At 36.1% G+C, this 11,702-nt stretch overlaps 1 protein-coding gene across 2 annotated transcripts in view; it reads left to right on the forward strand.

Annotated features, from left to right (window-relative positions):
* TAF4B (TAF4b RNA polymerase II, TATA box binding protein (TBP)-associated factor, 105kDa) overlaps window positions 1-11,702 on the forward strand; it is a 167,331-nt gene that overhangs the window by 119,373 nt on the left and 36,256 nt on the right. For both annotated transcript variants that reach the window (XM_011939288.1, XM_011939289.1), the window contains exon 14: window positions 8,439-8,543. In XM_011939288.1, coding sequence (XP_011794678.1) covers window positions 8,439-8,543 — 105 coding nt within the window. The remainder of the gene's footprint in view (window positions 1-8,438; window positions 8,544-11,702) is intronic.

Raw genomic sequence — 11,702 nt, forward strand, 5'->3', positions numbered from 1 at the left:
GCCTCCCAAAGTGCTGGGATTACAGGCGTGAGCCACTGTGCCCAGCCAAATTAATATTGTTAAAATGACCATACTACCCAAAGCAATCAACAGATTCAATGCAATCTCTATCAAAATACCAAGGACATTCTTCACAGAAATAGGAAAAATAAATTTGAAAATTCATATGGAACTGCAAAAGACCTCGAATAGCCAAAGCCATCATGAGCAAAAAGAACAAAGCTGGAGGCATGACACTACCAGACTTCAAAATATACTACAAAACTGTAGCCACCGAAATAGCATGCGACTGGCATAAAAACAAAAACATAAACATAGACCAATGGAACAGAATAGGGAATCTAGAAGTTAATCAAGGTGTCTACAGCCAACATGTTTTTGACAAAGGTGCCAGGAACATACACTGGGGAAAGCATGTTCTCCTCAAAAATATGGTGCTGGGAAAACGGATATCCATATGCAGAAGAGTAAATGTAGACCTCCACCTCTTACCCTATTAAAAAATCAAGTCAAAATGGTTCAAAGATCTAAGTGTAAACCTGAAACTATAAAGCTGCTAGAAGAAAACAGAGGAAGTGCTTCAGGACATATTTTATGTCAGGAAAATATTTTATGAATAAGACCTCAAAAGTGCATGTAACAAAAGCAAAAATGGATTATGTTGAATGAAAACCTTTTGCATAGCAAAGGAAACAATCCACAGAGTAAAAAAAATAGACTACAGAATGGGGAGAAATATTTGCAAACTATTCGTCTGATAGTGGATTAATATCCAGAATACACAAAGAACTCAAGCATCTCAACAGCAAAAAAATCAGTCTGATTAACAGATTGGCAAATGAGCCAGGTGCAATGGCTTATGCCTGTACTCTCGACACTTCAGAAGGAAGAGGTAGGAGGATCACTTGGAGCCAGGAGTTTGAGATCAGCCTGGGCAACCTAGCGATTCCCCATCTCTACAGAAAATTTAGAACTGAAGGTTAGCCATGTATGGTGGCATAGGCCTGTAGTCCTAGCTACTTGGAAGGCGTAAGTAGTGTGATCACTTGAGCCTAGGAGGTTGAGGCTGCTGTGAGCCATGATCATGGTACTAATTCTATCCTGGGTAATAGAGTGAGACCCTGTCTCTAGAAAAAAAAAAATTAAAAACAAACAAATGAGCAAATGATCAGAATAGACATTTCTCAAAAGAAGACATGCAAACAGCCAACAGATATAGGAAGAAATGTTCTATGCCACTAATCATCAGAGAAATGAAAATTAAAACCACAACTAGGTATCATTCGACCCCAGTGAAGATGGCTATTACCAAAAAGACAAAAAATGAGAAAATGCTATCAAGGATCCAGGGAAAAGGGAATTCGGTGAGAATGTAAACTAGTATAGCCACTGTGGAGAATGGCATGGAGGTTCCTCTTAAAACTACAAGTAGAACTACTGTATGATCCAGCAATCCCAGTACTGAGAAAGGAAAAGAAATCAGTATGTCACAGAGACATCTGTACCCCCATGTTCATTTCAGCACTATACATATTAATAATTGCCAATATATAGAATCAAGCCAGGTACTCAACACCAGATGAATGGATAAAGAAAATGTGCCATATATACACAGTAGAATACTATTCAGCCATAAAAAAGAATGATATCTTGTCATTTATGACAACATGGATGGAACCTGGAGGACATATGTTAAGTATTCCAGGAAAAATTAAACACAGTATGTTTTCACTGATCTGTGAAAACTAAAACAAAGTTGGTCTCATAGAAGTAAAAAGGAGAACAGAGAATAGTAGAGGATGGAAAGGGTCTGGGGGAAAAGGGAATAAGGAAAGATTTGTTAAAGGCTACAAAATTACAGCTAGATAGGAGAAATAAGTTCTACAGCACTGTAGGATGACTATAGTTAATAATACATAGTTTCAAGTAGCTACAAGGAGGGTAATAAATGTTCTTGACATAAAAATATAAATATTTGAGATGACGGATATACTAATTACCCTCATCTGATCACTGTATATTTATTGCAATATCAGTAAGTACCTATAAATATGTACAATTATGTGTTAGACTTAGTAAAAATTAAATTAATATTCAGTAATCAGCTATAGTTTTAAACACCAGCAACAAACAGAAAATAAAATAAATAAGATATTAAAGGATCATAAATCTAACATATGCAAATAAAGGTTTAATGAAATATATATGATTGATGTAAAAAATGATGATTGGTGAAATTCATTAAGGATAAATTGAGATTTACCATATGCATGGATTAGAAAAATTAACACCAGAGATTTTCAATGTATGTACGTGTAATATATAAGACAACTACAGCAAAATATGGAGGATAAAGAGTCATATATATCGCCAAGGCTTTTATATTCCACTTGAAGTGGTAAAATATTGATGTTGAGCAGACTGAAAATTTTAAGTATGTATATTGTAATCCCTAGAGCCACCACTAAAATTAATATAAAACATTTAGAGTTAATATAAAATACAGTAGATAAATTAAAATGGTAAAAAGTTTGAAATAATTCCAAGTGGAAAAAGGGAAATAGAAATGAAAAACAGAGGGAACATACAGAAAACAAAATGATAGATCTAAATCTAATCATTAATTGTTACATGAAGTGTAAATGATTCAAATATACCAATTAAAAGATAGAGACTCTCAGGATGGATTAAAAATCTGTAATGGAACTTTAAGCAACTCAAATCGCAGGTAATGATATAGGTTAGCTAAATTAACAAGATGGGAGAAAATGCTTACATTAGAAAAGAAGAAAGACTTCAAATCAATAATTTAATAATCTTCCTTGAGAAACTGGAATGGAAAGAGCAATATAGACCCAAACCAAGCAGAAGGAAGCACGTATCTTTGAGTACTCATCAATGACTTTGGAAAAAAGTTCCCAAAAACTGGTTCTTTGATCAACAATATTGACCACTTTTCGTAAGACTGAGAAAGGAAAAAACAAAGAAGAGAAATCACTAATATTGCTCTGTTGCCCAGGCTGTAATGCAGTGGTGAGATGTCAGCTCACTACAACTCCCATCCTCCAGAGTTGAGATCCCATAAGCCCAGGAGGTAAAGGTTGCAGTAAGATGAGATCGCATCACTACACTCCAGCCTAGACAACAGAGTGAGACCCTGTCCCCCCCGCCACACCCCTCTCCCCAAAAGCAAATATAGCACATAACTTTGCAGAAGTTTGGCAACTTAGATAGATTAAATGACCAATACCTCGAAAAGCACAAACTATCAAAACTTAGCCAAGATGATACGGTTCTGTAATCTTTTTTATTTTTTTAGTTCTGTAATTATTAAACAAATTGAATTTGTAATTAAAACCTTCTAAGAGAGATACCATTACAGATTTTTAGTAAATTCTACCGAACATTTACAGAAGAATTAATACCACTTCTACACAGCCTCTTCCAGAAAATTGAAGAGACAGAAACACTTCCAGTTCATTTTATGAGGTCATTGTTGCCTTAATAGTTAAACCCACAAAGATGTTACAAAACAAGAAAACTGCAGGCTAATATCTCTTATGAACATAGATATAAACATCCCAAACAAAATGTTAGCAAATCAAATCTAGTTTAGATTTGATATAAAAAGAATGTATTGATATTTGACATATAAAAGAATAATATACCATGACTATGTATATTATATTCCAGAAATGAAAAGTTGCTTTAATATTTGAAAATCAGTCAGTATAATCTATCATATTAATAGTCTTAAGAGGCCGGGCACGGTGGCTCAAGCCTGTAATCCCAGCACTTTGGGAGGCCGAGACGGGCGGATCACGAGGTCAAGAGATCGAGACCATCCTGGCTAACACGGTGAAACCCCGTCTCTACTAAAAAATACAAAAAAACTAGCTGGGCGCAGTGGCGGGCGCCTGTAGTCCCAGCTACTCGGGAGGCTGAGGCAGGAGAATGGCGTAAACCCGGGAGGCGGAGCTTGCAGTGAGCTGAGATAGGCCACAGCACTCCAGCCTGGGCGACAGAGCGAGACTCCGTCTCAAAAAAAAAAAAAAAAAAAAAAGTCTTAAGAAACACCATGTGATCCTATCAATTAATTTAGAAATATGTTTGATAAAATTTAAAATCCATTAATGACTGAAAACTCTCAGGAATCTAAGAATAGAAGAGACTTCCTTGGCTGGACATGATGGCTCATGCCTGTAATCCCGGCACTTTGGGAGGCCAAGGCCAGTGGATAGCTTGAGACCAGGAGTTTGAGACCAGCCTGGGCAGCATAGCAAGATTCCTGTCTCTATTAAAGTAAGAAATTTTAAAAAGGAAGAGGTTTCCTCAGGCTGACAAAGGATAGCTTTAAAAACCCTGCTAATATCGTTCTTAATGGTGACTGAATGCTTTCTTCCAATGATTAGGAAAAAGGCAAAGATACTTGCTTTTACCACTACTATTCAGCATTATAGTTTAAGTCCTTATCAGTACAATGAGGCAAGAAAGACAAATAGATTGGAGACATGGAAATAAAGTAGCTTGTCCTTTAATTCTTTTAAGTGTGTTTTCCATAGAGCAAAAGTTTTAAATTTTGATGCAGTCCAATTTGCCATTTTTTTCTCTTATAGATATGCATTGGGTGTCATGTTCAAGGACTCTTTGCTGGACCCCAAGTCATGCTCTCCTATGGTTTTTTCCTATACATTTTTATAGTTTTACATTTGTATTTTAAGTTATTTTTTGTATAAGGTGTGAAGTTTGGATCCAGACTGAATTTAAAGAATTTTTTTGCACGTGAGTATTCAATTGTTCCAACATTTGATGTTTGTTTGAGATGGAGTCTGACTCTGTTGCCCAAGTTGGAGTGCACTGGTACGATCTCGTCTGACTGCAGCCTCCGCTTCTTGGGTTCAAGCAATTCTCCTGCCTCAGCCTCCCAAGTAGCTGGGATTACAGGCGTGCCCACCATGCCCAGCTACTTTTTGTATTTTTAGTAGAGACGGGGTTTTACCATGTTGGCCAGGCTGGTATTGAACTCCTGACCTCAAGTGATCCGCCCACCTTGAACTCTCAAAATATTGGGATTACAGGCATGAGCCACAGCGCCCAGCCCCACAACTGTTGTATAAAAGACTATGCCAGACACTAAAGTGGTAAGAATAGACTTTAATTAGCTCCTGCGTTTCCATAGAAGCTGGAAGATGGGGCCTTATCGTCAGATGTTGGATGGAACAAATTGTAAATTCTTCTGGCAATCTTCAGTTTTTTCAGTTAGGCTCTTTAAGGAAGTTAAGGCCATTCTACAGTGGTGGCCTTGAGCTCTTAGAAACTGTGTTAATGTTTTTTAGGCCAAGGTTCAGGCCTCGTTGAAAAGAGGATTCAGAAGTTTGGTCAAGGAGAGAATTTTTGTCATTTCTCAACTGCATTCCTTTCCCACCTGGCCAAAAATCAATTGGCCATATTTATATGCATCTTATTTGTGGATTCTCTGTTTTGTTCTCTTAACCTATTTGTCTGTCCCTTTGCCAGTATTTCATTATTTTGATTACTGTAGCCTTACAGGAAGTCTTAAAATTGCATGGCGTTATTCTTCCAATTTTGTCCTTCTTAAAAAAATGATTTTAGCTATTCTAGTTTGTTTTTTTTTTTCCATATAAACTTTAGAATCAACTTATCCATATCCACAACAAAATTTTATTAGAATTGTGTTAAGTCTGTGGATAAAGTAATTCAGAGAGAATTGAAATCTTTGTTGAGTCTTACAAGCCTGGACACCACATGTCTCTTTATTTATTTATTTATTATTTCTTTCATAGGCATTTCGTGATTTATAGCGTAGAAATACCTATATGTGTTAGATTTATATCTCAGTATTTCATTTGGGAGAGAGCAATTATAAATGACATTTAAAAATTTTAACTTTCCAATTGTACCTTAATGGTGTTTGGAACTTACTTATTGCATGTGTCAACCTTACATCTTGTAATATTGCTAAACTCACTTACCAGTCTTAGGAGGATTTTTTTATATATAGATAACTTGGGGTTTTCTGGATACATAATCATATCATTTGCAATCCTGTTTCCACAGGCAAGCCTCTAACTCAATGGCTATTTTTATTGAACTGAGGTTACTTACTGTAGTCTTTATTCTCGATAAATGCCAGTTTGCATTAATGCTCAGAACTTCCTCCTTTTCTGATTAAAAGTGCCTGGTTTTACTCTTTTGTGCTTGCCAAGATACATTGGTTTTGAGAAAGCTTGTTATAAATACAGGGCCAATGAAAACTATGGTCAGTTTCCATTTTTGTTCGATTTTTGCAAAATTTTCTGAAATTTTGTGTGAGAGACTTCAGAAAAGCAAAGTATAATTTGCAGAATGGGAGAAAATGTTACACTACACATAGGGGAATTTGACGACGGTGGTCAGTTTAAAAGTCTTTTATTTGGTGTGGCTATCTTGCAGATGCCATTTCTCTACAGGGAAGGACTTCAGAATAAAGCTTGTTTGATTTGTACTGCAGGGTAGATTAACTAAAATCATTATTTTGTCACCTAGAAGTTCTGAATTGTGGCAGCATTAGACTCTAAAACTGTATTTTTTAGTAAAAAGGCCAGCAGCAACAAAAGATATTTTAGAACTTATGAAAACACTTTTCTAACAGTTTATTTATAAGTAAACACACAGTTTAAAAGAATTTCTGTCCTGTAATTTGTGGAGCAAGTGGAAAATGGTTCTTAGTTCATTTTCTTTGATTAATTGTTGTCTTAGTTCATTCGGGCTGCTATAATGAAATGTCTTAGACTGGGTAGCTTATAAACAGCAGAATTTTGTTTCTCACAGTTCTAGAGGCTAGGAAGTCCAAGATCAAGGTGCCAGCAGATTCGGTGTCTGGTTAGAGCCTACTTTTACTTCACTATGTTCTCACCTGGTGGAAGGGGTGAGGGGTTTCTCTTAAGTCTCTTTTTTAAGGATACTAAGTCTCCACCCTCATAATTTAATCACCTTCCAGAGGCCCCAACTCTTAATACCAGTCACCCTGGGTGTTAGGATTTAAACATGAGAAGTTTAGAGGGATACAGATGTTCAGAACGTAGCAATTATTTTCTGCTTTACTAAAGATTCAGTTACCTTTTCAGTTATTCATTCTTTCCCCTAATATTAAAATAATCTGAAGTAATCTTAAAGTGGAATTTATGTACTTGGTATCTCCTTAAGACTGACCATTTCACCACGGACTACTTTTTGTTTTCAACCTGCTCTATTTTAAACATGTGCTAAAAATTTTTGGTTAGTACTCTTTTGAAAGAATATTCTCAATATATGTATAGCGTTTCTCAACAGGTTCCTTTCAGTTGACTGTCTTCATCTTGTTTCAATATGTCACTGTTAACCAGCCTCAGATTCTTTCCTCTTTTCCCTCCATAGTATTAATAATAACATTTTGATGGGAACTGAACATTACTCCTCTCTTCTGAAAAAGCTTACGGATTTATCTAGTGGTGTTCTATTTTGACTTTCTCACCTTGGTGTTTTTTGTTTTTTTTTTTTGTTTTTTTAATTGAATACCTAATTTGACACTCAGTTGCCTCAATGAAATAATACAGTTTCTGCCTTTTAATAGGACATCTTTCATGCATACCCCTGTATAGTTTTGCCCACATATGAAAACATTATACCGTATAGAGTTGGGCATTCTTGATTAAGTATGACGAAAGTATGATTTAAGTATGTACAACAAAATAGTACTAAATCACTTTAGAATTTTGCCAGGAAGGTTATAGAGTAAATTGAAGACTTATTTGCAAATGAGAAAGTGTGATGTACCAAAGAGGTTTTTAATGAGAGCATTTTGCTCCGGGTGCTGTTTCTACCACTTACTACTTGTGTGGTGCCTTTTATGAAGTTGTGCTAACCTCTTAGAGCCTTACTGTCTCCATTAATAAAAATAGGATGATGTATAATTTTTATATTATAGTAATCACCTTTCAATATGATTGTGAGAGTTAAGAAAGTTCCTTGTAAATTACATAGCATAGTAGTACTATGTGCTATAATGTATAAAACCTGTCTTTATTTTAAAGTAAATTTAGTCTGAAATGGTTGGCTATAGTTTGACCAATCTCTCTCTAACTTACTGTTCAACTTACTCTAAAGGCATTTCTCATCTGTGGTTATACTGGGAGAAATTAAGCTTTAGATGCCTTTCTTCTTTTCTGTACTTCTCCTTTACCGGAGGTCTGCCTCTTCCATATAGAGATTAAGAACTAAAGAGTTTGTTGGAGTAAAAGAATCAGAAAATGTGCCCTTGGCTGTTATGGGAATCTAATGTTTATTTTATATTGTAACTTTATTTGGTGAATGCAGAAATAGGCTTAGTAATCAGTTTCTTTTTCCCTCTGAGCATGAATGTGTATAAACATTGATTTTTTTTTTCTTCTGTCTTCTAGTTACAGCAATTGGAACTTGCACAGATACAGCATAGAGATGCTAACCTCACAGCTCTTGCAGCTATTGGACCAAGGAAGAAGAGACCACTAGAATCTGGAATTGAGGTATTGAAATAATGTTCATTATTTTATTTTTAATGTCAAGAAAGCAAGCCAAAAAGAAGCAAAGACTTAAAAATAGTTTACCCTGTTATGCATGTTGTTGCTGCCAGACACTTCTTAAAATTCATCTTTTCCAATTTTATAAAATCTTAATTTTTGCCAGGTTTTAAAGATGTGTATAACCTTGAACTTGTTACTTATTTCATACTACTTGTTACTTATTTCACACTTTTTCTTCCCCCATCTCCAGTCATATTGAGTCTTCCAGTATTTAAATTTTTTTATTTCTGTACATTGTTTCTAGTGTTTTTATGCAATCCTGTTCCCTCTGTCTAAATCTGGCTAATCTTGTAAGACTGAATCTGCCCTCTTATTTCTTCCATAAACCCTGACTCTTCATTCCCATACCAGCTTCTCTTTTTCTGAGTACATGTATTTGCATGGCATTAATTGTTTCCTTGTATGAACATTTTCTCTTCTGTTAGATTATAAACTTTTTGAGCAAGGACTATAATATTAGTCTTTTATATTCCCCATAGAATAGGCACATGTATACTCAATAAATAACCTTAATAATTTGGTTAACACCAAGAAAGGATCTTACTCACATCTTCAGAGTAATTATTTAAGATAATATTAGGTCTGGGCACGGTGGCTGACGCCTGTAATTCCAGCACTTTGGGAGGCTAAGGTGAGCAGATCATGAGGTCAGAAGATCGAGACCATCCAGGCTAACACGGTGAATCCCCGTCTCTACTAAAAACATAAAAAATTAGCTGGGCGTGGTGGCGGGCGCCTATAGTCCCAGCTACTCAGGAGGCTGAGGCAGGAGAATGGCGTGAACACGGGAGATAGAGGTTGCAGTGAGCCGAGATCGCACCACTGCACTCCAGCCTGGGCAACAGAGTGAGACTCCGTCTCAAAAAAAAAAAAGATAATATGATAATATTAGCCTTTTGGCTTTAGGAGCAATCATCAGGGCTGAGATAGAGGTATGGTATGCTAAGGGCTCTGAGATAAGGTCAGCAATAAAAGAGCCATAGCTCATCTTTTACTTCTCTCCTGCCTCACCAGATGTGACCACTGTTAAGCTTTTCGCATATCCTTCCAGGAATTTGTTATGAATATGGGCACATGTATGACATGCATTCACAAATCTACATGTGTGGTTTTGTTTTTAGTTAAATGTGATCAAACTGTACCTATTATTATGCCCTTAATATTTTCCCCCTTTCCACAGTCTACCTCATGTAATTTACTTGCATACTTTTTAAGGGTATATGACATTACTGTATTTAAACCATAATTTATTTGGCCAACCCTCCAGTGGACATTTAGGTTGTTTCCAGGTTTTTGCCTTTATTGCCTCAGATGACATTTTTGTACTTATATTGTTGTGTGCTTGTACAATGTAAGTACAGGCAAAATTCGTAGAAATGGAATTCCTGACTTAAAGGGTATGAACATTAGGAAACACTCTATGGGAAAAATTCAAATAGATACAAAGGTAGAGAAAGCAGTGTAATGAATCCTCATATGGTTGTGAAAGTTAAGAAAGGGCTTTGTGAATTATATAACATAGTAGAACTGTGTCTTACTGCCTTTATTTTAAAGTAATTTTCTTTATATCTGAAATGGTTGACTGTAGCTTGACCAATCTCTCTCATACTATTCAGCTTATTCTTCAAGTATTTCTTATCTGTGCTTATACTGTTATATATAGCACTGCCCTGCTCCAGCGACCATCAATTATTTTATTTATTTATTCATTTATTCATTTATGTATGTATGTATGTATGTAGAGATAGGTCTTGTTCTGTCACCCAGGATGGAGTGGCACAATATTGGCTCACTGCAGCCTCAACTTTCCAGGCTCAAGCAATCATGTCACCTCTCACCCACCCAAGTGGCTGAGCTACAGGCACACACCACCATGCCTGGCTAATTATGTTTTTTTTGGTAGAGATGGAGTTTTGCCATGTTGCCCAGCTTGGTCTCGAACTCCTGAGCTCGAGCAATTCACCCACCTTGGCCTCCCAAAGTGCTAGGATTGCAGGTGTGAGCCACCTCACCTGGACAGGGCCATCAATATATGCTTAATCTTGTTTCATTTTATTTGCACCAACTTTCTTATATTAAAATTTTCATCCCTTGGATTATTTTAAAGTCATTCCTACACTCAGCATTATTTAATACATAAATATTATTTGTTGCTCATGATTTTTATTAACTATTTAAAAATTACCCTCTAAGTTGAATCAGTTTTTATATTCATTAATGTGCCTATCTCACCACACTCCCATTAACACTGGGAACTATCTTTGCCATCTCATGACTGAAAATGCAAGTTTTTATAGAGTGTTAAGTTATGAGTAAGTTGAGCAACTTTTCATGTATAAATAGGCATTTTCAATTTATTTTTAAATCCATTAAGGAAATAGAGCAACTCATTTTCCCTAGCCCCATTTTCTTTTTTTTTCTATTTATTTATGTATTTATTCATTTATTTATTTTGATTTTTTATTATACTTTATGTTCTAGGGTACATGTGCACAACTTGCAGGTTTGTTACATATGTATACATGTGTCATGTAGGTGTGCTGCACCCATTAACTCGTCATTTACATTAGGTATATCTCCTAATGCTATCCCTCCTCCCTCCCCCGCCCCACAACAGGCCCTGGTGTGTGATGTTCCCCTTCCTGTGTCCAAGTGATCTCATTGTTCAATTCCCACCTATGAGTGAGAACAAGCAGTGTTTGGTTTTCTGTTCTTGCGATAGTTTGCTGAGAATGATGGTTTCCAGCTGCATCCATATCCCTACAAAGGACATGAACTCATCCTTTTTTATGGCTACATAGTATTCCATGGTGTGTATGTGCCACATTTTCTTAATCCACTCTGTCATTGATGGACATTTGGGTTGGTTCCCAGTCTTTGCTATTGTGAATAGTGCCGCAATAAACATATGTGTCCATGTGTCTTTAGAGCAGCATGATTTATAATCCTTTGGGTATATACCCAGTAGTGGGATGACTGGGTCACATGGTATTTCTAGTTCTAGATCCTTGAGGAATTACCACATTGTCTTCTACAATGGTTGAACTAGTTTACAGTCCCACCAACAGTGTAAAAGTGTTCCTATTTCTCCACATCCTCTCC

Source organism: Colobus angolensis, unplaced genomic scaffold, assembly GCF_000951035.1.
Source record: "Colobus angolensis palliatus isolate OR3802 unplaced genomic scaffold, Cang.pa_1.0 Scaffold18, whole genome shotgun sequence".
Taxonomy (NCBI): domain Eukaryota; kingdom Metazoa; phylum Chordata; class Mammalia; order Primates; family Cercopithecidae; genus Colobus; species Colobus angolensis.